Here is a 27,230-nt window from a genome sequence, read left to right on the forward strand (position 1 = left end):
GGTGACAAATAATCTAGAACATGATGTGGATTAAAACTTCAAGTTATCTAATGTAAATATTTTATAGGAATCCTGATTAGCTTTGATCCAATTATCTCAGAACCTGTTTGTATCTGCTTATTTCCTAATTATCGATAGAAATAAACTATAGGCCCTGTTTGTTTCCGCTTATAAGCGGCTTATCGGTGGAAATAAGTAAGAATCCCGCCAAACGCTTTGCTTATTTCCACCGATTCTCGCTTATGTGGTAAGCCGCTTCAGAAATCTGAACTACGAGAAGCGAAAAGTGAGAAGCGAGAAAATCTTCACTTAGATTATAATCCAAGCGTGGCTAAGCTCATCCGAACGCTGGCTTATTTTCTGCTGCCACCTAAACCGCTTAGCCCGAAATAACTGACGCACCGCTTATTATCCTGTAAGCGGCCCGGAGGCGATTTTCCCCCGCTACCCTCACCCCACCGACACCTCCGGCCGTCTGCCCCCCGCGCCTGGATCCCGTGACCGCCGTCGGCTCCCGTCCGCCACCGGGAGCGTCCGCCGCCCGCCTCCCTCCGACGGGCGCTGGCTCCGTCCGCCGCCCGCCTGCCTCCACCGCCCACCACCCTCGACCGGCCAGATCCCGTCCGCCACCTCCTGCAGATCCCGTCGCCGCCGGCTCCGTTCGCCGCCCGCCGCCGGCTTTCGTCCTCCCTGCCTCCGCCGGGCTTGGCCCCCGCAGCCGGCCGCCCCTGCCCGCCTCCTGCATCCGACGCCGCGCCCCTGGGCTTGGCCCCTGCCGCCGGCCACCCCTGCCCGCCTGACCATCAGACAACGGAACATGAGAATGGCGATGGTGCTGAAGAAGATTCAGTGGGAGCAGAGATTGCTACTCAGGCCTCATAAGATTGCAACTTTGCAAGATCATCAGCTTCCGTTCTTGTAATCTTGCTTGTAGATATGGTTCGCACATGCAGCCTTCTTTGTTGTTCATAGACCCATGGTGGTGAGGGATGTCAATCTCAGAAAGCCGTGTTTTGTTGTTCATAGTTGTGAAGAATAACAGTTTAGAAATGGCTGTACACTAACAAAGAGCAGCGTGCTGTGCAGTTTAGACGCTCATGTTGTAAGATCACATAGCTCTGTTTGATGGAACTTTTGTAAAGAAACATATATTCCTTGACAATACTATTGTAAATCATAACTTTTTTCTTTCTTTCTTTCTACTTTTTTCTTTCTTTCTTTCTTTCATGGAATATTTTTGCCAATACTTTCATGGAATACTCCACGATTTTTGCGTTGCAGAGTAATACATCACGATCACATCACACGTCAGGAGAAGTATAATCAAATAAAGACATGAAAATTATTATCTTCTCCTCAGATTCACAAAATTATTATCTCCTCAGATTCATAAAATTATTATCTTCTCAGATTCACAACAAAAATGAGCTATTATCAGTCTCAGGGGCATTCATGTCAATTTACCAACCAGGATAGACAATCAACACAAAATAATCAGGATTGACAAACACCCTACTTATTCAGACAACGGATTCTCCAGAAAGCAAGCTTATCTGATAAGCCTGTACTACGTAAGCGAGTTTCAGAAATACGTATGTAAGCGAGTTTCAGAAATACGTATACAAACAGGACCTCATTAGTGTGTATAAATGTTCAATTCTAATTACCACTATATGTCACTATACAGGGGCAAAAACACATACTGATAATTCTGATATCAGTAGTAGCTCGGTAGCTCCATGTACTTCTAATGTAGTAAACCTGACGAAACTACACTACAGATGCCCAAAATCGATCACTACAAGCACATCCATGGAAGATAACTTGGAACTGGTGCCTTGCTTTGCTGTCCAAGCTTGTTCGTAAGAGGGATGGAACTGGTCATTCGGACTCGGACTCGTCGCCGATATCCACCTCCTGACCTGCAAGGATTCTTGATATCTGGAGGCCCCTGCTGAAGGCCTGGTTGAACAGCAGCCGGGTCTGGAACTCAGAGACAAAGGGAAACCATGACAGGAAGCCTATTGGCAGGAAAAGGATGAGACCCATTATGTTTTCGTACGACCTCCCGAGCTCCATGATGGAGTCCCACAGCACAGTCCTCCTAAGCAATGGTGAACACGCTTGTCCAATCTGCGAGCAAGAAATCATAAAAAATAATTAGGCAAGAATGAAACAGATGATGTAAGCTTATCAGGGCAAGATTTTCTGTTAGAAGAAATCTTGGTGCTATTTAAAATGGTACAGCTGCCTAATGTGTATATGATCAATGTGCATTCCAATCAACTGCATCTTCATGATTCTCTCGACTGATTGTAGCACTGAGTTATTTTGCCATAGAGAAACCATTTGGAAAGTGAAGGGGAATTAGCGATGGGAGTTTTTTTAATTAATTCCCTAACAGATAGTTCAAGCACAGCCTTTTTTTTGGGTGCGCAGGTCTGAATGTTACATTCAACTTAAAGTATCAAATTGTTTGGTGAATGGAGGGCTTCACTCACCAGAAGTATACACCATCCAGTAGGCAAGAACCCAAGGATGCTAGCGAAGACATCAGCAATAGTAAGGTTTAAGACAACAAATAGGACTGCCATCACGGAGACAAAGCCAAGGAAGAGAAGGCCTTTGAGAATGCGGAACATAAGCTGCAGATCAGTTCCAAATTTCTGCCGCCCTATTGAAACCATCTAAATGAAAGGAAGAACATACAGTCAGTAAGATTTCTAGGCATAGGAGCTAGCTAGACCAAATGAAAGGCCAGTGTCTTACCTTCAGGACTACTAGAACAAGGAGCATAACCACCCATGACAGTGCATATACCTAGAAAGGAAAAGTGAGATGACATTAGGATACCCTGCGAACGTACAGATTATAAAAACAAAGAAAGCAGATCGTGTTTAGACAAGTTACCATAATGCTTTTGTTGTGACGTGCTACTGCTATGTTCAGATGGTAGACAATGCCATACTGGTAGATCAAGAAACGAAGTGAAATGATGATTTCCAACAGAAGGGCTCGGATGCTAGTCTTCCTGAGGTGATCCTGCTCACTTATCCACCAAGCTTCCCAGCTTTTTTCCACAGACATGCCGATACCCCCTCGGTTACCCATCCACTTCCTCCATTCTGTCCAGTCGTCAACTGTCTTCTGCCACTCAAAGCACGATGGATTGAATATAAACGGCGCAAAGAGCCATGAAGCAACCAGGAACCATATTGAGCAGGTGACAAATATGTATAGGTTTGAGCTGCGATAGGAACTTCCATAGACTAGATATACGACCAGAAGTATCAACAGTTCCAGTCCTTTAACAAAGTGGCTACGGGAGTACAAGCGGTAATTTTCAGTAAACTTCGCGTGGTACACAACAAATCCACGACCTGTAGGTCTGTATATTGCACCACCATGGAGTATTGTTCTCCCATAGTAGTGGGTTTTGGTTCCAAGCTGGAATGTGAAGAACATAGAGGCCAACTGAAGCTGCATGATTATAAACTCTCCTAACGCCGTGCGGAACCCTTTCTCCAAGCCAACTTCCATGATCATAGGGAGGACAAGCAGCAAACCTAGCTGGAAAACAGACTGTGAAGCCAGTGCATTTTCAAGAGCCTTCACGTTCTGCTGATTTCGTGGGTCCATCAGAATAGACTTTTCCAGACCACTCATAACTAGATATAGCCTCCCATACAAAAATACATAGACAGTAAGTACAGTAACCTGAAACAAGGAACAATGGATCAATATCATAAGACATGGTGGACACAGCATTTAGATTGTGAGCACAAGGACACCAAAACACTTCAATTTTGAGCATAAGGACACAGAAGCCTCTACCTTTGTTGATAATAAAAGAAATACTCAAGTGAACCAATTTAAGCAATTTTTAACATGGAAGACTATGAAAATCTTACTGTTTGACAAATTCAGTATACTGGTGACGAGGAAACAAATGACATAAGGTCAGATTATCTCCACTTGTGGTTGTGGATGCATTTTCAAGTGTCTGGGATAACTCAGAATTATATTTCATTTTCTCCTTTCAATTTTGCAAATAAATTCTGTAGTTTAGGTTTTAAGTTCCAGTATAACTCTCCCTACCTTTTGCATACCAAGAAGAAATTTATAGTGTAATCACTGAACATAAGGTTCTAGAGATCCTTAGTTATTAATTTATTATTGTAGCTTCTTACCATGCTACTGAAATAAAACCCAACTGTAGTGAAATAGAAAGATAGCATTCTGTAGAAGTCAAATCTGCGTCCAAGCCGATAGATGTCACGGCTCAATGTTTGTTCACCATTGCCGTTGGCCACCTTAGCTTCAAAGCTAGAAATCTGATTCATTCCCACATCACGCCCCTTACCGACTTGCATGTATTCATGATGTGTAACATTTCCTCCTCTCATAGTTGAATTAAAACCTATAAGAATATCAAGTTTGTAAGGGCTGACAAGTTAAGGACAAGCGCAAGTTGTTTGCACGAGATGCAAGTACCTGAAAAGATATCTTCACTCAGGTTTATAGTCTTTGAAGCTTTACTTATGCCTCCTCTGGTGATATGGAAGAGTCTGTCAAAAATATCTGGGTGGCCGTAATGGAACCGAACCCTGTTTCAAGCAACAATGAACAAGAAAGACACGAAGCCTTGTCACAATAAGAAAGCTATAACATGATGGGAAGAAAATCTGCACCTTGCACACACACATATGGGCAAACATGAAAAATACCACACCAGTCATTATTCAAAAACACGGAAGAAATATCAAACTATTAGTGATATCCAGTTTCATCTTGAAAATCTGTTAATTATATCTGTACCATCATCTTCCAGCAAGTTCCGCTCCACTGCAGCAAACACACAATCCCCTCTTGTTCTCTCTATAGTCTAGGTCCAACAACCTATGCAGTTTCAGTAGATTGGAACATCAAAACAGTTCCATGTTATCCTTTCCTTTCCTTTGTTTCGCACCCACCGAATCAACAGATCCAAAGAATGATCCCAAATTAAAAAAAATTGATTGAAATAGCAAGACAACAGCTTCAAGGGCTGCGCTGACAGCAGCATATACACTTCTATTCAACTTCCCCCCTCCAGAGTGCACCCACAGTAGCCATTAGACCAATGGCTCTTGGCCACGGTGACAAATGTTAAAGACAAGATGGGAATTCAGGATGGATTGGAACTAAAATTTTGAGCAAATAATTTATAGTGTTATGATTGTATTTGATTCGAATGTGGGACAACTCTTGAAAACTTTATCTCTATTTACTCCCATCTCCAACTTGGAATAAAACTAGTATCCTATCTCCAACAACAGGACCAATTGTTGGGCCTCTTTTAAATTGTATCGAGGTGTTTAATTTATCCTTCCAAATGGGTCTAATCTGGATCTAAATGTGAGTTCGCCTTCAGGAAAAAAGGGGACAGTTTCTTTGTATATTTGAGGTATACCCAGCACGAAACCAGAAATACAAATAATGGTTGCACATCAACATGGTTCGGCCAAAAGGGAGAAGTATAAGTGGACTTATGAACAATTTGAATAAATTTTCATTCAAAAGAAAACAACTATGCAATCTATATTATTAAGGTTATTTGTGTGTATCCTCTGAAACACAAGGGGCACAGGCTAGATAGTTATATCTGTGCAGCCCCCCACCATCCCACCACCACCCCACACACACGCGCGAGCGCACACACAACCACCACCACCACACACAAAAAAAGGAATACACTTGATGTCAACACGAAATAAAAGATAGATTTGCATACTTGAGAGGATTTGCCAGAACTCTTTGTCCAATAGTAACAAAACTGGTCTCTTGATTGGACATAAACCAAGCCAGTGACGAAACACTAAAACAGAAACACAGCAATGTTAATAGCAGTACATTCTTTGGGTACAAATGCAATGAACGAGATATAATTAAACAAATCTTTAGGTATATGGGCATACCTTCCAGTAAATATATGCTCACGTAGGCCTAATATAGTGGGTTTTCTCTTCCCATACTTTCTACTCTCAAACTCCTCCAGCACATTTCTCATTTTGAAGGCCTCTTCAATATAATTATCCTATAAGAAAAGTAAAATGAGTTATGAGCACTTTATTACAATGTGTACTATGTGGAGTTCAGAACTAAACCTGATTCATATCAATGGCCTGGAGTGCTTCTCCTCTAGTGAAGATTATTGCATGATTTTGGTTTTCAGGTTTCCCCTCACCAATATCTGTTGGTCTGCCGGGAAGCTTTATGCGGTAAATTTCCTAAAACAAAAATTACGGCGCCAAGCATGAAAATGGAATAAGATTTAATCATGTGTGCACAGAAATAACAGGATGTTGTCAAACCTGAGCATTTAGTTGCATAAATCTGTGCACAAATTTGATATAAACTACTTATTACTAACATGACATACTATAAATTTCTGAGAGGAGTGTGAATTTAGTAAAAGATGCTTTTGTAGGAGTGTAACCTCGAGAAAGCATTACTGCTATGATACAGTCAACTCTTCTATATCACTATATGACTTCATGTGTTATGCAGAGGTAAGTGAAATCTTCAAATTCTATTTGACAAATACCTCATCATACTTTTCACCACCTTTGACAAGAACAGAATAATATGTCTTCTCAGTTGTTCCATTCCCAGTTGGAGCTTCTACCTCATCAATGTAAGCAACACGTAGTGATGGGTTCCTGTGTAATTTAGAAGTCAGATGGGTTGGAGCAAGCTTACTATGTAACTACTGAGCATTAGCTTCTGTACGTTATCATGAGATTGAGGATATTCAGATAGCGGTTTTTGTCCTCTTTTTTCTTGGACGTCTTCTGCATGCCATAGATTTGACATGAGACAACATAGGTGAATTTGATATCAGCAATAGCTTGTGCCATTTCACTATCAGACTGCAACTCTTGATAGGATTCTATTGATGTGTCTCGGCCAAATTTAGCTGCAAAAAAACAAATGTCAATCCAAAACATATAAAGATAGACACATATTGGAGAAAGAAAAGATGAACAGCTTAATCTTACCAGGATCTTTTGTATCTTGAAGGCATTGGATTTCAAGTGCCTTCCTGTAGTACATCATTCCTCTCACTAGCAAAGTAAAAGCAAACAGTTAGAGAAAATGCTATATGTTAAGGAACCACAGGATTGCACTAGTGACTTTACCTGTTCTGGAGAGTGTTTGGCCCCTATAAGATGCCCAATGACAGATCTCCTCCATCCTTTCTTTAAGTTCCTCTTCATCCTTTGGTTTACAGTTTATCCGCTGAAGGAAGTTCCTAAATTCATCTATGGACATACAAGAGTCATGGAGAATCATTTTCTGACCGCAGAAATAACTAACTCGATCAGTTTTAGGTCTAGCATCTGCAAAATACCTGGAAATATCTTCCTTAGATAGAACAATATTGATATACCATCCTCATTTTTTCTACCAAGATCTTTCGGAGAAAAGAGCACCTCCTCTTTGAAGTATGGAGTTAAAACACTGATGCAAAAGCAGAAAGGCAATTAAACAAACTATCAGAAATAATAACTTATAATCGAATGCTCATTTAAGTACGTGTTATTATTTCAAGGCATGATCTGACATAAATATGCAAACTGTGAAAGCCATTGTTGACTTCAGAAAACAGTTTCCAACTGAGTGCCAAGAAGGCGAAGAGCTGTAAAATGCTGCCAATATGAATTGATGAAAGGGCGAGCGAGCTAGGTTGCCTACCTGAAGGACATCATGCTACGGACAGGTGGTGCCCTTGGCATCTTCATAAAAAGTGAGTTTGCGAAAAAGGTGATCCTACGCCGAGCTTCCAAGTTCGTTGGTACATATATAGCAGATTCCTTTGTTGTCAACAACAGTTGAAGCCTAACACACTGTTAACACAAAGTATTACAAGATAATATACTGCTTCTAAACAATACTGCTAAAAAATGTAACTACAGAAATTGATTTCTTGAAAGGAACCACGACCTTCTCCCTCCAAGCAACATGCTTCAATGGGTCCAGATTTAAATTTGCAAATAGTTGTTTTTGTCCCTCATCCTTCAAGATACTGCAATATCCACACGAGAGAGAGCCATCAGATATTATCCATGAATCTTCTCATTTAAACATACATCTTACCCTTGTCCATTTTTCATAATATCCTGCGTGATAATTTCCATTATATCTTGCAACAGATTGGCAATCTGTGTATTGTTCTTTGTAGGATCATTCTCATCATAAAACTTCTGCAAATGAAACAAACCAATTTTTTTGGAAAATGTAAAAGGAGCATGTGGTGCAGAAAATATATTATCTAAAAAAAGAGAAAGGGTAGGGGTTGGTACCAGTAGATCTAGCAGCTTATCAAACTTTTCACTTAGCTGAGGAAGCTCATCCAATCGGAATTCTTTCACAAGTTGTTTACATTCAATGCTATTTTTAATGCTTTCATCTATCTTATCGATAACTCTGTAGCCATGGTGCAATGCAATATCAACTAAATTAGTAAGGCACAAGTTATAAAGCAAAACATCAGTTGGGCAAAGAAAAGATGGCTTACTTCTTATCACTTTGTTCAACTATAATGCTGTAAAGTATATCCAATAATGTCTCATAGCATTCTATTACAGCATACTCAGTATAAGGATCCTGGTTTATCCTCTTCATGAGTTCATCATCCTTTTTCTTGACATTCTTTGCCATGTCAAGTGCAATTGGAATCTAAATACAAAATATCTTGGTGATGAGCAGAACAGAATCCCCAGGGTTATATAGCAGTTCAATAGTGCATAATGTGTGTACCTTACTGGCAAGAAGGAAAGGAGGCCACTGAAAAACACTTGTTTCACCGCCAGAGGATGGAACAATCAACAGATTTTTCTCCCTGTGAAACAAAGGAAACACATCATTTTAAGGTGTGCCGCAAGTCAATATATAAAATAAAGAAAGTTTAACACCAACAGCAAACCTATTGTTCAGTAAGTCCTCTTCCCGCAAAGAAGTAATAAATGCATTCCATATGTCAGCAAACTTATCATAGGGCGGGTTTCTGTCCTCCTGGTGGAAAAGGTTCATTAAATCCACTATTAAATCCATTAAAACAATAGTGTAAAAAATATGGGTACAAAAAAAATTAGCGCAACCAGACCTCTTCTCGTTTAAAATGACTACCACGATTAGGTACAAGTTTTTTGCCAAATGCTCTTGGAATTGCCTGGAATCTTGATCTTAACATCCCAAGGGTTCGGATCTTCATGGTAAACAATTTACAAATACTAATGTCAGTAAATATAGACTGTTAGCACTCCAAGGGTACACTTATCTCCAGCTACCAACCTCACCCAAGCGGCTGAAGGCTCCATTTACGCCACCACATATTGTGGAGAAAATGGCATACCATATTTGCGTGTCCATGAAGTATACCTGTACGAAAATTTAAATTAGGGAGAACCTTTTTTTTGGAAAAAACTACCACAAAATGCTCATAATGTACATACCATGACAATTGGAGCCCATACAGTAGTCACAACTCCTAAATTATGCTGCACTGTGAAAATAAGAATCTTGTCAGTGTAATAAAATTGTGCATAGGAGTTACATATAATATACTAAAATACCACAAAATAATCTTACAGTTTGGGAAGAACTCATGCCATTCATAAGGCGGCCTATCCAGTGACATGATTATCCTGGTAGGCTCAACTAGAGGAGCAATCTGCCAATGGTAAATGAGCATTGAAAATCTCATTAATAATTGCATAGTTGAAGATATACATAATTAACAAAGACTCTTAAGTAAAAAAGAGAATAAAGCACTGAAATGATTCTATGAATTAAGATTTTGTAGAAATTGCCCAAGCGTGGCAGTGTAGTCTAATGGCAAAGGACATTTATTCCAATAAAGTTGAAGTTACTATCTTTGTGATTTTAGTGCTAAGATATTGTGAGCAACATGCCATCAAGAGTCATAAAGGATAACATTTTTATACCAACCTCAACATAAAAACTGAAGGCAAGCTTGCATATAAGCAATAGAATCCAGAAGGTTGTGTACCTGGTTTTATATACAATAATTAGTATCTCATAGAGCAGAAGCAACAAGAAAATGTAACTCTTACTTAAGAAGTGAGCCAGTGTCTTCATACATGCCGCGGGCAACATATAACTTCGGCTGATTAGAAAACAAAATGTGTGAGAAGTTGTTTACAAAATACAGACAATTCTGCTAAGAACTTAATGCATAAATCTAGTTAAAGTATAAAATCTTACCTGAGTCCACCACAAAAGAAACCTAATAATACGAGAATTTGAGCGCTCTAAGACCCCTCGAATTGGTAGAAATATGAAAAACAGGGCACTGAGGATGTTTGGTAGCATGTAAAGGGCAACAGCAAAATTATAAATTGATTCATTCTGCAAATTCCCGATCCAATTGCTGAAGAACTTCACAAGGCCTGTGGGATTTTGAATGGAGCCTGAGTATGTTATTGGAAGAATTATCAACCAAGCAATGGCTGCAGCAAATTTCAGGATACATCGCATCCTTTGTGAGCACTCCAGGCTCTTCCAAGCCTTCCAGTTGAGAATTATCTCTAGCATGGCTGAAAAGGTTTAAAAGACCAAATTCAGAAATTGTGTTGCATTCGAAACAAGGGCTGGAGCAGAATTGGATTGTACAGACTCCACATATAGGTCGAAATTAAGAAAGATCTGCTTAAAATATGCAGTATGTTACATAATAAGTAAAACACAGAATGCGGCTGAGTCACAAAGTAACGTTTTACCTTGAAGGAAGTTCAGGAATGCTGCCGTTATGAAGATTGTCAACACATTTCTGAAAACATCTGCTTCAAATATAGAAGAAAGTGATCCAGAGGGGCTCCAGGCAATAATTGCCATTGCCTGAAACAGAATAAATACATTATGTGCCACATACAAGAAAATGTATCAATCTTTTCTGCAGGGACAAAGGCCACCATTTACCTGGAAAGACAATATAAAGAAGGCCCACATACGATCAAAACTTCTGAATAGGTGCAAAAATGTACGAACTTCAACAAAATTTGTTTTTGACGCCCTTCGTCTGCGAATTGCATGATCATGTTGCTGTGCAAACATCTGAAGTCAGTTCCATCATAATACAAGGTATACTAATTCTGATCAAATTTCCTTCAGCGACATGCATATGAACTAATGAACAGTTGCAAATTCATCTACATTTCTCTTTGCCCCCCCATCTAAGTTACAGATAATTTGAGGAGCTTATACCATCAATAAGATGCAATTTCTACACAGCATCAGACAGCGTGAATCAAACAATTACAACAATGCAAAGAAGGAACTTTTAATTCCAAAGTGTGCTCTTTTTCAAGGCATGGGATTCCTTTAAAATACGAGCAATGAAATCATCAAAAGTAGGCATACAAAATCACTTGATATGTGACTCTTAAATCAAATATGTTCTTGTGATTATTCTGTCAGGTGGTCCATATCACTAGGAAACAAGTGAGCTGTTCAGTCTCTCCTAGAAAGAAAGTGGGATGTTCAGGGCCAATCTGCAGGTAGCCATGAGGCTAGACAAGGCTCATGAGAGGTGCCTGATTGGACACAGCATTACTTGAAGCATAACTCAAGGGTGAGCTGTCTTGTGAGGACATAATGCAATGGCTAAGAGAGCCTTAAAAGACCACACCCATTAAACTTTAGTTTTAGTAGTTACTGCTATTCTCTTTATTGTCTTTATGATTAGGTCCGTATCTATTCTTTAGTTAAGGTTGCAAGGCCCTAACTAGGAAACCATTGCGATCAATCAAGCAAAGATTAAACCACAGATACCTCCCTCATGTCTCCCTTCCTGTACCCGAGCCCAAAGATTCTTGGCGCAAAACACACAAGGCCCCTGCGTCACCCCCGCGGGCGACACGGGCAGCTCCCACGCCACGCCGCCGCCAGACCAAGCCATCATGCGCCCTCCTTGCCATTGTCAGAGTGGACGGCCGGAAGTCCGGTGGCCACAGGGAAGGTGGTGGCGAGGCGAACTCCAACGAGGGTGGCGATCTCTCATCGTCATCGGCGACATGGCTAGGCGCAGCATGCTCGGCTCGGTTCCAGCGATGCCACAGCCAGATCCGGCGGCCCGGTGCCCGAATCAGCCGTGCCCCAAGCTAGATCTGCAGTGGCACGGCCTCGGCTGCTCGGTGGTGGCGGAGATGGCTCGGAGCGGCGGCATGACGTAGTCGGTTCCAACTTGGGCGGCAGCAGTGGGTGGGCCTTGGGCCGCGCACATCCACTGAAAGGAGGAGGTGGTCCCCACGTGATGTAGCGGTGCGTCATCCATCACGTAGCTCTGACTCGTACGCACGTGCTTACCCTGGACGCAAGTTGGGTCGATGGCGGCTGCAGATTACCAAATCTACTCGTTGATGGCCTCCTGGCCATATCCATCAGCAGCCCCCTTTGTTGGGTGCTTCATCGGCAAACTTTTCGGTGTAACGACGCTAGTCCTTGTGGCCAGTGAGTGGTGGTGTGTTTGTTGCCACTGCTCTCGTATTGGGAGGATCTCTCTAAGGTGCCGGCAGTGTGAGGCCATTGTCTTCAACGATGGTTGCTGCACTCCAGGGCTTGATGCCATTCCAATATGGATTTGGCTCAAGCTCCGGTTCGGCATTCATCCAATATGTGAAGCTAGCTCATTTCGAGTCGACATTACCTAACAAGCTATAATGCTTCAGGTCGGTTCATGATGACTACGCGAGCTTTTTATTGGAGATTTATTTTCGTTTTTTTGGAGTTAGGGTTTATCAAGTCTTGGCTATATGTCCTTTTGGACGTGTGCTTTTTTTCTGTTGTGGTGACATCTGTTAGATGTATATGTACTGTTGGTATTTTACCTTTTGTATTAGGGGGTTTTGTGTATATTTCCCCCTCTATGTACCTGTATATAAATATGCATAGTGCCCCTATTGTGAATACAAGTGCTATTCCTAACATGGTACAAAGCCAAAATAGGGTTAGGTTTCTTCTCAATCTGCCCTAGGGTTCCTTTTTTTCCCTTCGCACGTTGCACTTGCATGCTATTCTCCCCCGCCATATCCGCCGCTCGTCCTCTTGCTGCCTCTGCTCGCTGCTCGCCCCTCGTCTCTGGGCAGGAAGCCGCCAAATCCACCGGTTGTCTCTCCGGCGCTGTGCCTGGGGCTTGTCGCCGCCACTCGTCGCCCACCGCGCCGCGCCTGCGGCCGCCGCTCGTCCGGCCATCTGCCCGCCGGATCCTCCACCCGCCTTGTGGTCTAATGCATTCTCACTAGAGAATGACTGAAGCTGGAAATAAACTTTCCATTAACTAAAAAAAATACCCCAGCCCAATATCCTCTTGTAGTAGTTGTTGACCCATGTTCCTCAGTTGTGGTTGTAGTTGGTGGGTTTAGTACCACCTTGGAAGTCTAGAGGGGTGAGGGCCAGCTTATAACCATTGCCGTTTCAAACATAGCACCTCCAGTTAACCCTTTTACACGAAGTGAGGATGATGTGTAAGAGAGGTGCTATGTGTATGCGGGGCCTTTCCACGTGAGGAGCTGGGTTGTAAGCAAATTTTGGAGCGGGGTGTTACACTTCCTATATGTATCCATCTATTCTCCCTATTAGATATGTATAGTTGTACTCTCCCTCTATCTTTTGTACTTCCAGCCTATACGGCTTCATGTTGTACTATCAGCCTATTAGCATCTATATATGAAAGGTCACCCCCCTCCTCTCAGGGTGTGGTGTATTGCCTAAACATTCAATATGGTATCACGAGTACAGGCACCTCTCTAGGCCTGCCATGTGCCCCCTCCCCCCCCTCCGCTGCTTAGGCACCCTTCTCTCTTCCACGGGCGCCTCCTCCTCTCCTCCTCCACCAGGCACGCCACCACCAGCACTACCCCTTCCTCTTCCATCAACTGCTCCTGCTATTTATGTCCACCATTACCAGCAACTCTTCTTCTGAACCTGTTGCTGTCAACTCTTCTGGTGACTCTCCTGCCGCCATGGCTGATGCAGTGAGCCCCTACGCCACCATCCTTGTCAAGTCCCACGTCCCCATGACGTTGGAACTCCGCTCCTCCAACTACAGCAAATGGAGCTCCTTCTTCCAGGCCATGTGTGGCAAGTTTGGCCTCATGGGGCACATCGACGGGACCCCTCCTCCCAATCCCATCACTGCTGCATGGAGCCAAGCAGATTGCTGTGTCCGCAGCTTGCTGTACGGCTCCGTCTCCGACTCCGTCTTGGACTTCACCATGGAAGACAACCAGACCCCGCACCAGCTTTGGGTCGCCATCGAACGTCACTTCCAGGCCAACCAGGCTCCCCGCGCCATCTTCCTGAGTCATGAGTTCCACTCCATGACTCAGGGGGACCTCTTTGTTGAAGACTACAACAAGATGAAGAGAGTTGCCGATGCCCTTCGCGCCGTCGGGCAGCCCGTTGCCGACTCCACGCTCATCCTCAACCTCCTCCGCGGCGCCAACCCCCGCTACAGCACCACTGGTGACTTCACCGCCGCCACGCCGAACATCACCTTTGCTGCGGCGCTTGATCAACTCGCCCTCAAGGAGCTGCATTTGGCGAATGAAGCCAAGGTTGCGGCTTCCACTGCCCTTGTTGCCTCCACACCATCCGGCTGTGGCTCCAACTGCCACCCTCCTTCCATGCCATCCCAGCAACAGCAGGGTCGGCGCAAGAAGGGCAACGGCAAGCGAACCAGCGGCGGTGGTGGGGGCAGCCAGCAGCAGGGCTGGGGCGGTGGTGGAGGCCAGCAGCAGGGCTGGGGTGGCCAGCAGCAGCCACGTGCACCCTCTCCCACCGGCCCATGGATTTGCTTCAATCCATGGACCATACAGCAGGCCGGCGGCTCCTCTGGCGCCCAGAATTGGCGTGGTGTCCAAGGCTGGAGCGGTGGACAGGGCCTGCTTGGTTCAGCGCCGCAGGCCCACACCGCCTTTGGACCACAAGTGCCGCAGTATGCCTCCCCCCACCTCCCGGCATCGCAGCCAGCCCAATCTTGGGATCAGGCAGGGCTGATCGCTGCCCTGCAGGAGATGTCGTTCCAGGGCTCCAACCCCTGGGTCCTGGACACCGGCGCTTCCACCCACATGCACAACTCCGATGGTATACTCCTCTCTTGTTCTCCTGCCTCTCATTCTTCTATTATAGTAGGTAACGGTACGCATGTTCCCGTCACATCTAGAGGAAATTCCACCTTGCATACTGCTACCTCCACATTTCAGCTCAACAACGTCCTTGTTGTTCCCTTGCTGATTCGCAACTTGCTCTCCGTTCGTCAGTTCATGCGAGACAATAAGTGTTCCATTGAGTTTGATGCCTTTGGTTTCTCTGTGAAGGAACTCAGGACGGGACGCGTGATTCTTCGTTGCAATAGTGACGGTGATCTCTACACTGTTCCTGCCGTCACCGCCACCGCTGCACACGCCCTCGTCGCTGCTTCATCCTCTCTATGGCACCAACGTCTTGGTCATCCTAGTTCGGTTGCTTTAGTCCGTCTCAAGAATAATCAGTCCATTTCTTGCAGTCCATTTCTTGCACTAAAGTAGCTCGCTCGCTTTGCCATTCTTGTCAGCTAGGCAAACACACGCGGCTGCCATTTAGTCCTTCCTCCAAAACAGTTTCTCCATTTGAAATTGTTCATTGTGATGTTTGGACGTCACCTGTCACTAGTATTTCTGGCTACGGTTGTTATTTGGTCATGATCGACGATTACTCGCATTATTGCTGGACTTTTCCCCTTAAGTGCAAATCTGAATGTTCATGAGCACTTGGTTAATTTTGTTGCATACACTCATACGCAGTTTGGCCTTCCAACTAAGTGTTTTCAAACTGATAATGGTAAAGAATTCGTTAATAATGCCAATCACCTTTTTGGCCTCCTGTGGCATTGTTTTTCGCCTTTCTTGTCCTTACACATCCCCTCAAAATGGCAAGGCTAAGCGTATGCTTCGCACCATTAATAACTTAGTGCGCACATTGCTCATTCATGCTTCCATGCAGCCGCCCTATTGGGTTGAAGCCCTTTCCGCAGCCACATACTTGATTAACCGTCGTCCTTCATCCTCCATTGGCCATGAAGTTCCCCACACACGCCTGTACCGCGTTCCACATACCTATGAGCACCTTTGAGTTTTTGGGTGTCTTTGCTACCCAAATCTCCAAGCCACTTCTCCTCATAAGTTGGCTCCTCGGTCCACGGCTTGTGTGTTCTTGGGATATCCGTCCTCTCATAAAGGCTATCGCTGTCTTGACCTCGCTACTCGCCGCATCATCATATCACACCATGTCGTTTTTGATGAGTTCTCCTTCCCCTTCGCTCGCGAGACCCCTGTCCCCGACAGCTCCTTTGATTTCCTCTTAGATGATGACTCGAATTTTTGCTACTGTCCTACTAACCCTGCAGCTCCGTCTTTCCCTACTATCGAGGAGCATGTGTTGCCCTTCCCAACACCTAGCAGGAGCGGTTCTGTATCTCAGGAGCGGTTCTGTATCCAGGGCCCTCGGTCCCTTCCAGTCCAGACGGGCGTGGTTTCGTGCCCCCGCTAGGATCCCCCGGTGCTCCTTCACCAGCAGTTGGTGCTTCGGCTGCCGCTGTCCAGCCTCCAGCAGCACCTTCGACTGCTGCTGTTCCGCCACCAGCAGCTACCTTCGACTGCTGCTGTTCTGCCACCAGCAGTTGGTGCTTCGGCTGCTGCTGTTCCGCCACCAGCGGGTGGTGCTTCGGCTACTGCTGTTCAGCTGCCAGTACCACCTCTCCCGGGCCGCTTTAGCGGCAAGTTCTACAGTCGGCGTCTCCGGGAGCCACTCCCGGTGCCTCCGTCTCCAGCACCAGCTCCTATGCCTGAGCTACAGCCGCCTCCGCCCCCACCTCGCCCGACGACGAGGCTGCACACTAGTACTATCCAGCCCGTCAACTACAAGAACTTGTCAGCTCAGCATTTGGTTGCCTCTCCGGTCCCGTCCAACTATCGCAGTGCACTTGCCGATCCCAATTGGCAAGCTGCTATGGCTGATGAGTTCAAGGCTCTTGTCGGCAATGGCACTTGGCGCCTCGTACCTCGGCCCCCTCATGCAAATGTGGTGACCGGGAAGTGGATTTACAAGCATAAATTTCACTTAGATGGCTCTCTTGCTCGTCATAAGGCTCGTTGAGTTGTTCAGGGTTTCTCACAATAGCATGGGGTTGACTACGATGAGACCTTCAACCCGGTGGTCAAACCGGGAACCATCCGGACTGTTCTGAGTATTGCAGCCTCTCGTGAGTGGCCGATTCATCAGTTGGATGTGAAAAATGTTTTCCTTCATGGTCATCTTGATGAGACAATGTACTGCCAGCAGCATCCTGGTTTTGTGGATCCAGCTCACCCTGATCATGTCTATCTCCAACAGAAGTCGCTCTATGGACTGAAGCAGGCTCCACGTGCTTGGTACCAGCGGTTTGCCACATATATACGACAATTGGGCTTTGTTTCTTCGGCTTCCGACACCTCCTTGTTCGTCTACAAGGATGGCGCCAGCATCACCTACCTATTGTTGTATGTCGACGACATTGTTCTCACCGCCTCGACACCAGCCTTACTTCAGGATATCATTGATCGGCTTCACACAGAGTTTGCTATGACAGATCTCGGGGTGCTTCATCACTTCTTAGGGATTTCGATCACACGGACTTCTGATGGACTGTTTCTATCTCAGCGACAGTATGCTTTGGATCTTCTCCAGCGCGCCGGTATGAGTGACTGCCACTCTACATCGACACCAGTGGATAGTAAGTCCAAGCTTTCCTCCACAGACGGGCCTCCCATTACAGACCCATCCGAGTATAGAAGTCTTGCTGGTGCTCTACAGTATCTTACTCTGACTCGACCTGATCTCGCCTATGCTGTTCAACAAGTCTGTCTGTTTATGCATGCTCCTCGCGAGCCTCATCTTGTGCTTGTCAAGCGCATCCTCCGCTATGTCAAAGGCAGACTGTCCTCTGGACCCGTGGACAATCTCACAGCATATTCTGATGCAGACTGGGCTGGTTGTCCTGATTCACGGCGTTCTACTTCCGGCTATTGTGTTTATCTTGGTGGCACTCTAGTCTCCTGGTCTTCGAAGCGGCAGACTACGGTATCTCGTTCTAGTGCCGAGGCTGAGTACAGGGCTGTTGCCCATGTTGTGGCAGAATGTTGTTGGATGCGGCAGCTTTTGCAAGAACTTCATGTTCCTCTCTCCAAGGCTACGCTCGTTTATTGTGACAATGTTAGTGCTGTCTATATGACAGCCAATCCTGTTCATCATCGACAGACAAAGCACATTGAAATTGACATCCACTTCGTCCGCGAGAAGGTCGCCATGGGAGAAGTTCGTGTTCTTCATGTTCCTTCATCCCATCAGTATGCTGACATCATGACTAAGGGTCTTCCTGTCCAGTTGTTTACTAAGTTTAGGTCCAGTCTTGGTGTCCGCCAAGCTCCCCCTGTGACTGCGGGCGGGTATTAGATATGTACAGTTGTACTCTCCCTCTATCTTTTGTACTTCCAGCCTATACAGCTTCCTGTTGTACTATCAGCCTATTGGCATCTATATATGAAAGGCACCCCCCTCCTCTCAGGGTGTGGTGTATTGCCTAAACATTCAATACTCCCTATACTAATCAAATCCATCCTCTATCCATTCCATACTTAGCCTCCCCAACAAGTTGGTCCATAACAAGACAAATGAGGGCATCCGTACACTTTTACTACAGGTATTCATACAACGTAACTTCTACATGGTGAAATTCACATCTATTGAGGAACTTCTGTATTTTTTATCCAATAATTCAATGAGAGCTAGATGTATTTGTTTAAAAGGTCTTGTCTACACATTAAGAATGAAACAGAACGGCACAAATCCAACTACATTTTTTTTTTGGGGGGGGGGGGGGGGAGATTCAACTATATTTATTAGCTAAACTAAACACTGTAGTTAGCTACTAGCATACCTTGTGTAAAAATTATTTGGACCAGATTATTACAAATAGATGAATTTCAGCTTTGTGGAATGAGACAATACATAGTAAAAAAAATCTAGAAACCAGTAGTCTTTTCTAAACTCCACAAGGGACAAACCATGCAATGATCAGAGAGTTGATGATGTGTGGAATGTGGATTATATTTCTTGAATCCGATTTCAAATCACGTCTTGAGAAACAGAAACTAGTCATGCTTTTGTCAAACTGATACCAGTACATATTCAACAAAAAAACAAAAGAATGCAAATAATTAATGAATAACCTCAGTTTCATTCTTGGTTCTGGTAGGCACCGCAAAAAAGTCAGCTGTTGGATCCATTGGCCATCCAAGTTTTTTGAAGCATTTTTTCGACCTGAAAATGTAGAGGCTCATCACAAGGGAAACTGGCAACAAAGCTTATTTGCTTTATTTTATTTTTTTGGAAACTTTCTAATAAACCCTCTTTTTCATGATATATGTTCCAATTTTTCTTTGATGTGTTTCAATGAAGCATAAGGCTCTTATGAAAATGGAGAATTTACTCCAGTGTTTTCTGATTTATGCCCTAACAATGATAGGGTGGTGCAATGTACTTTTCTTCACTAGCCCATTAGTCTTCCTCTACTCGAGTATTGGTTAATGGTGAACCAGGTGAAGAAATTAATCATAGAAGTCTTTGGCATGGTGACCCGTTCTCACCTATGTTTTTTATTCTGGTGAAGGTTAAACCTGCTAATAAACCAGGCGGACACAGCTGGTATTTGACAACCATTAGTTATCCGCATGTGGGGTGAAACACTGGGCCTCCATTTATGCAGATGACATGATTCTGTTCCTGTGTTATTCACTCCTATTAGATGTCAAGAAGAAGATCTTGCGGTTACCCAAGAATATGCCCATGAGATAAAGGAATTTCCTTGTGTTTATCTCAGGCTTTATTATTTTCGGGTGGGTGGGATCAACAGAGGAAGCCCTGGGATTCCTTACAGATGAAATAGCTGATTATCTACAAGGATGGAAGGCTTCTCTCATGAACAGGGCTGGCAGGTTGATTATGGTCAAAGCAGTACTCTGCTGCACGTATCTACCTCATGATCACAAGAACTTCCAAAATGGGCTCTCAAGGAAATTGACAAAAGAAGACGTGGATTTCTATGTAAAGTTTGGGAATGAGCAAATAGTGGTAATCACTTGGATTCTTTTTTTTTGTAGTAGTAATCACTTTGAGGTAATCACTTGGATTCTTGGCCATGGATATGTTCGCTGATTCAATGTGGAGGCCTAGGGATTCATGACCTTCAAAAACTTGGCTGGACACTCTCGTTACGTAGTTATGGCTAAAAAAGACCGATCCAAGTCGACCCTAGAACGGTTTGCAGGTAGGTGCCCCCCAATCTAAAGGCATTGTAATGGCTAAGGTTATGATGGCTGGTGATGGTACATCCACCAATTTCTGGACTAATCATTGGCTTCATGGGAGAGCAGTTATGGAACTTGCACCTAACCTTACTGTCCTAGTATCAAAAAGAACTTTGAACCGCATAACTGTACAGGAGGCATTAACTGACAGAATGTGGGTCTCTGATATTCGAGGAGCCTTGTTTATCTTTGCTTTGGTGGAGTACCTAGAGCTGTGGGAGACACTGGACGTTACGCAACTTCAACATGACACGCCAGACCAATACTTTGGAAGTTGTTGGCTCAAGGGACCTATACAAGCAAATCAGTGTATGCGGCCCTCTTTATTGGATGCGTGAAGCTAGCACCTTGAACACAGCTCTCTAGTAACAAGGTTAATGGTAACACCTCAAAGAATTCAACACATTGGTTCAGTTAGTCGCTTGATAAATTTGGAAGCACCGGAACGATTGTATCTTCAACGTAGCTTCACCTAACCCAAACAAACTCTTCCAGGAAGTGCAGAATGATCTCAGAGGTCGTACGCTTTTAGCTTGATAGGATCCTTCTCTTTTGGTAATTTGGTCTCCCTTTTACATGTCTGCGGCACGAGTGACATATGTGTAATATAGGTGGTTAGGCCTGTAACCTAACATTTATTTTTCTTCTTCTATTAATGAAATGACACGCAAAGTCTCCTTTGAGTTCTAGAAAAAAAAATAGGGAAGGAAATTTCTAGGCAGCCTTACTCTTGCTTATTTTGCAAGGAGGCTTATTCAGACCCAGGACCTTCAGGAGATAAGTTTCTTATGGGTAGATACTTTTCCTTTTCTCACCTTGGTTTCAAATGTGTTATAGAAAGCACTAAGAGGTAAGAGCTAGGAAGGTAGCGGAGTGCTTCCTAGCTCCTAATCATAGCATAGGCAGCTATTTTTCTTTAATTGTGAGAGGCAGCTGAATTTGCATTAGTGATTTCAAATTTGTTGCTTTTTGCCTTTGCTAGAGGACAGAAATGTGCTATGAAAAAGGAATTACCAACGTTTCAAAAAAGAAGTGAAGGAATTACCAAAAGTATTCGTTCAAGTCATCATAGTTTCTCCACTTTGAGTGGCTCACTGTACCACGTTTGCTCCTTGCAGCTTCCTTTTGCATCAGGTGAAAATTCAAAAATGCAAACAACATTATAAAAGATAAGCGAACTTATCTTCATAGAAATAACACTGAAAGGTATTTATCACTTTAGTAGCATCCAATTCTGCACGGAATGCTACAAACTAAACAGTACCAGCCTTTGATGCTATCAAAGTGAACCAAAACATTTTGGTGTTGTTTTCTTCCAAAGTGTATTATTTTGATTCTATAAAACCAAATCTCCCCTTATAAGTAATAGACAAAAGATTATTAACAACTGCAAACTTATTCCATTAGGATGTAGGCATATGTACAAGTGAATTAGAGTTAGCCATACACATACATTACACCTAACAATAACATGAGCAAATACCTTCTGCATAACACTGTAGATGGGTTCAATCACTAGCTGCAGAAATGCATCATCACTCCCCTCTCGCTGGAATGGTGGATCAAACCATCCATCTCTTCTATCAGATATTATGTCATGTAAATCTCTGGCCATCTACCTCATGAATTCAGGGAAAAAATAATATTAATGAGTTAGCATGTGTTAAGACATGAACAATGGCATTGGCCCCCAGGCTATTTATGAGGAAAAGCCAAGAACATTGTTGTGCAGTCCACTTCAAATATTTGAAGAAGATGAGTGCTTGATGAAAAAGATGAAAAAAAGATCATGCAAAGATTGAAAAACACATAGGCTCTTGCATTTATTTCAAGGTACTAGACAGTATGCCTGGAACTTGTTTCGTATACTTCATGCTTACATACTTTTCTTGGACTTTATGCTTATCTGTATTCGAATCAAGTATCAACTCGATGTGTGCGATTCACTTATACTTCAACATCAAGTGTTGCACACACAAACACATCCACATAATGTCTTGTTACACTGATAGACCTGATGTTCGCAAGATGCTTACATGGTGCCTAAATTCACAAAAGCTACACATCAATGTCTTTTTTTTCATAAGGTGACAAATTATTGCCTGGAATAATCTCTTATTAACATGTCTCAGCCTTAGGGGATAGAGGACGAACCATTATGCTCTGTCTCAACACTATGTTTCCCTTTTTCATGGATATCGTGAAAATCCATACATGCAACTGAGAAGTTTACCTGTTCTCAGGACTGTATCCCGTGACATGGAGAAGATGGCATTCTTTAAAGCGATATTGTTAATGGTATCCATGCACACCACACACTGGCTTGTACAACCAGATTATGCACTTCACACAAAGAGACCATAAAAGCTAATAAAAACAACTTGACACACCAGCACCGCTTGTCGCTATTTGTTGAGATTTATGTATATCAAAGAAAAAACAGCTACGAAATAAATAAAAAAGATTTTTTGCATGAACTTGACATGTAAAAAGAATTTAGACAAATTAAATATTCAATGAAATATATCAAAGAAGAAACAGCTAGTGAACTACGATAAAAGCTCCCACACAAGGAATGAAAAAAAAAGTAGAATTATGTTGCCACTTACATGGTGGAAGATATAGCAAAGACATTCAGGCATGAAGCGGACATTAGAAGCTTCACCCCAGATCAGTAAATACAGCCCTATGTAAAGAAGCTCTGGCTGTTGTGTGGAGGCATCCCTTGGAATTCTGTGATTTAAAAGTTCTCTTAGTTAATGAGGTAAAATTCAAGAACAAGATGCACATCAAACTGATACATACTGACCTAATGTTTGACTCCAAATGCAAATATTGACACCAGGAGTTGTAGTTCTTAAAAATCTTGTCCATCAAGTCTATCACCGTACTATTACGTATCTGCAAAGAGGTGAAGTGTATGCAAAAGAGCCCCCCTAAGAAGTTGAATCGATTCAATGTAACTAAAATAAGAAGGTTGAAACGATTTTTTACCATATGAACATGTCTTTCACTCTGGTGGGCATGACCCTGTTGTCTCATGTCAATGTTTGCAAGCAGCAAAATCAAATGCTCCTTTTGATTCTCAACATTACCTTTCTACAACAATGAAACAGAGCATGACATTATAAAGACATGTTTATCAACACTAAGCGCATAATATAGGATGCATTCAAAGTAAACCTTATTTCCTAGGACCAAAATCAACCAACGCTATATTACTTCATAACTAAAGTAAGATATGAAAAAAAATATCCATAAATATACATAATAGAAGTCTATATGTTTGCCTCAACCTTAATACTTCATAACTAGAGCAAGGTACGAAACAAAATATCCATGAATATACATAATAGAAGTCTATACATTTGGCTCATGGGAATGGCAAACTAAAGGTAAAAGTCAAATGAACGGAATCCTATAACATTCCTTTTATTTATATTATTATTATGCGTACCAAATTTCAGGAATTAGTGCAGCCAAGTGTATTTGGCATAGACGTGAAATTTCCAAGTTCCATGATTTACCAAATCACGAGACAGCAAAGGTTGTGGGTTGTTTGAATAATGATTTTTTTATAACAGACTATGTCAACTAACAATAGCTACTTTGCACTTTATATGCCCAACTTTAGCAAATCACGCAAACCGCTTAAATGCAATACATAAATCAGAGTGCTCTCCGTGATTATACCTAACAATGTAAAACCCATATTTACACAAAAAAAAGAAATTTTTCGAACAAACTGTGAACAAAATCTCAATCGAAACCAACAAGTGTTGCAGGTTGATGTCTGTAACTTCATCCTTAATATTATTAAAATTTAGCAATTCTGGAATTTCCAAATCAGACGTGCACGATTTGAATTTGATAAAGCAAGGCAGTACAGTCAAGAAAATGAAATCCATTTGGTATGTGTTTAGTGGCACCTGAAATCCAAATGTTTGCCAAAGCCATTCAAGCAAATCCTGGACAGGTCTGTCCATTCCATCAAGCCCTGTTTTTCCATCAGAGCTTTGCGGTTTTGGCATTGGAAGACCATCCATCTGACGAAGAAGCCCAACTGCTGCTTTGATCTGCATTTTGCACAGCACGTTAAATCATACTACATGTGGTAGTTTCAAAGCAAACTAAATAAAACTTAAGGTATATGACCTCAGGAATTTCCATTATTGGTTGTCTTGGAACAGAAATATTAAGGGGTAAAATGTTGTACTGTGAAAAAGAAGCTTTCTCTTTTTCAACTCCTTCAGCATACTTATCATACTGAAAAGCAAAAGGTCAAAGTAATATTATTACATGATATAGGAAATGTGACGGAGATGAAATAACATGTTGTAAGGTAATGTAATGATTGGATACAGAACCTCGGGATGATGTTTGCCAGGTGTCACGGTTTTCAGAACATCATACAGGACGGACGCGATCTGATAGTATCGAGCCATCTCCTCACTAAGCCACTCAACAAACAATAAGTTAATGTAGCAAAGTATGATAATTTGTAAGGTTGCTAATACATATGAACAATGATCACCCTTACGGTTTCCTCTTTTCATGATCTTCCTCTAGATATTTTTGACAGTAATACTCATAGAACTTTTGTATCTCCCTTGCATCAGTCGAAGCAAGCCTGCGCTTTGTCTCTTGTTCATCCTGCCAAACAAAAAAGGGTAAACATGAAAAGACCACATGTATCATAACTTTTGGTTGGATAGCAAAACGAGTACTCCGTCCGTCCCAAAATATAGCTATGTTTAGATTTTTTTTTGTCAAAGTCAAACATTTTTAACTTTGACCAACAATAAATCTAAAAATAATTGATTTCGAATAGAAAAGATTACATATTATAATAGTTGGTTTCATGCTAAATCTACTAACATCACTTTTATGTTATTAGTGTTTATGATTATTTCGCTATTCGTAGTCAAAATTAAAAAGGTTTGACTTTGAAAAACTCTAAACGTTGCTATATTCTGGGACGGAGGCAGTAGTTGACATAATGAGGCAATTCACATTGACATAACTCTTGGGTGATGGACAATTCACATTGATTGTTGTATCCAAAACCTCTCATTTCAGAGTATTCTGTTACATAAGTGGAACTACAAACCCACACAAAGTTCTCTAAGAAACTAACATAAATTAATTGGTTTATGCATGAACCAGTAAATGGCTGTCTTACAGACAAACAATTTATCAGGAAGTACTGAGACAAGCTAAAGGACACCAAATGGTGTGTGGCCTGGCACCGCTAGTAAAATACCCAGTTCTGATCCCTCCGAACATACTGGAAACAATTGAATCAGATGGCTAATTAATTCCTTTACAAATCACTCAAACTTATGACCAGGACGTTTGTGGCTCAAGAAGAAGTGCGACAGGTACAAAGTAGAAATTCAATTAAAAATAGAATAAGAATATACAAACAGGTTTTTGGCTGTTTGGTGGGTGTCAGCACTATCCAGAAATTGAGCAGAGTACAAAAGGCTGAGAAATGAAACTTTGTTTTTAGAACTTCACCATGCAATTGTCATGGTACAAGTGAAAATTAGGTGGTTCAGTTCGGCAAGGATTGACGAGGTGATGAGGATCGAGCATAAGCATACCTTTTCAAGCTTATGCAACAGGTATGTTTTGAATTGCCGAACTCCGCGTCCATTTGAGTTTGGATCCATAGTGTGAACCTTCTCGAATGCGGTAAAACGGCCTTTGTTCACAGAGCAAGGAAGAATAAGTGAAACAACATTCAGATAACTGGAGGTGGTGGACTAGAAATATGCTCATGAATACCCGTTTCATTGTTGAGTTCAAATAAGCATTAGGAAGGATAACGCGTACATGTGCGACTACTCTTAACAACCAACAAGCATCACAGCATCCGACTAATTCAAATTTCAAACTAGCTGCGTGCGAGCACATACACAGGTAGGCGACGCGCGGGTTCTCCTCCTCAATCTCGTTGGCGGCGCGGAGGATGGGCACGATTGGCGCGAGCGACGAGGGCACGAGCTCGACTATCTCGACGCCGTCCTCCCCGGAGAAGCCCTCAGGGCGCATGGTGAGGGCGCGCGTGGGCAACCGCGACATCGTCCGCTGCCGCCCCGACTGGGACCGCACCGGCCCCGACGGGCCGGCGCCGGCGCTCGCCATCCCCGGCGAGGCCGCCGATCCCGACGGCGCGCGTCCCTGCTGCTGGTGACGCGACGCGCGATCGCGGGGTGGTGGAGTTGCTTGCGCTGGTGCTGACTGGTTGCTGCTGCTGCGGCCGCGGTGGCGCAGGAAGTGGCGGTGGCGAGGAAGCGAGGTGGGGAAGGAAGGGGAGCGGGGCAAGGCATCCTCTCCGTCTTAAGAGGAGGGGGAGGAGGAGGGCTCGAGGCGGGCGCCAGTGGTGGCGCTGAGTGTGGAGCGCGCTTTTTCGCTTTGTGGCTTTGGCCGCCGCTTTGGCTTTCGGGAGATGAGATGGCATTGCTTTTTGGCGGGGAGGAGGGATGGGGGCGGTGGATGTGCCCTGCCCGGTGGGGGGATTTTGGAATTGGGATTGGGATGGCCGGCGACGGAAGCAAGGAATTTGAGACGCCGGCAACGCCACGGGAGTTTCGGATTCCGGAGGGCCCCGGCGGTCGGAGGGTGGTGGCGTGGCATCCGGCAACGGTCCGACGAGGTGGAGTGGCGAACACTGACGGGTGGGCCCGGGGCAGTGGAAATGGCGGCTTTTGGGAGGTTTATGCTTGTTCTCTCTCCGGCCTTTTTAGACCTTTTGTTATTAATCATAACAATAATAATATA

General features: G+C 43.4%; 1 protein-coding gene across 1 annotated transcript; it reads right to left on the reverse strand.

Annotated features, from left to right (window-relative positions):
* Positions 1-1,485: 1,485 nt before the first annotated feature.
* LOC101785398 (callose synthase 7) lies at positions 1,486-26,771 on the reverse strand. The gene is made up of 42 exons (XM_004968819.2): positions 26,366-26,771; positions 26,051-26,151; positions 24,985-25,097; positions 24,812-24,896; positions 24,600-24,710; positions 24,374-24,520; positions 23,439-23,543; positions 23,254-23,345; positions 23,054-23,177; positions 21,928-22,059; positions 21,490-21,566; positions 19,308-19,398; positions 10,984-11,106; positions 10,785-10,902; positions 10,270-10,601; positions 10,119-10,171; positions 9,994-10,054; positions 9,634-9,715; positions 9,498-9,547; positions 9,337-9,423; positions 9,149-9,250; positions 8,969-9,057; positions 8,803-8,884; positions 8,561-8,721; positions 8,346-8,469; positions 8,140-8,246; positions 7,987-8,068; positions 7,738-7,889; positions 7,394-7,503; positions 7,182-7,304; positions 7,041-7,106; positions 6,772-6,958; positions 6,587-6,701; positions 6,147-6,269; positions 5,958-6,076; positions 5,774-5,857; positions 4,495-4,607; positions 4,191-4,420; positions 2,911-3,717; positions 2,770-2,820; positions 2,502-2,687; positions 1,486-2,133 (listed from the first exon to the last, which is right to left on the reverse strand). Exons 1-42 carry the CDS (start codon positions 26,592-26,594, stop codon positions 1,882-1,884), a joined length of 5,778 nt encoding a protein of 1,925 aa, XP_004968876.1. The 5' UTR covers positions 26,595-26,771; the 3' UTR covers positions 1,486-1,881.
* Between the last annotated feature and the right edge of the window lie 459 nt (positions 26,772-27,230).

The sequence above is a fragment of the Setaria italica genome, chromosome V (assembly GCF_000263155.2).
Source record: "Setaria italica strain Yugu1 chromosome V, Setaria_italica_v2.0, whole genome shotgun sequence".
NCBI classification, from domain to species: domain Eukaryota; kingdom Viridiplantae; phylum Streptophyta; class Magnoliopsida; order Poales; family Poaceae; genus Setaria; species Setaria italica.

Coding starts and splice junctions, on each gene's coding strand:
- LOC101785398 (XM_004968819.2), bottom strand. CDS start 26,594: ATGGCGAGCGCCGGCGCCGGCCCGTCGGGGCCGGTGCGGTCCCAGTCG. Junction 26,152..26,365: donor CCCGCGCGTCGCCTACCTGT/GTATGTGCTCGC, acceptor CTGTGAACAAAG/GCCGTTTTACCGCATTCGAG. Junction 9,058..9,148: donor GTCATTTTAAACGAGAAGAG/GTCTGGTTGCGC, acceptor CTTTTCCACCAG/GAGGACAGAAACCCGCCCTA.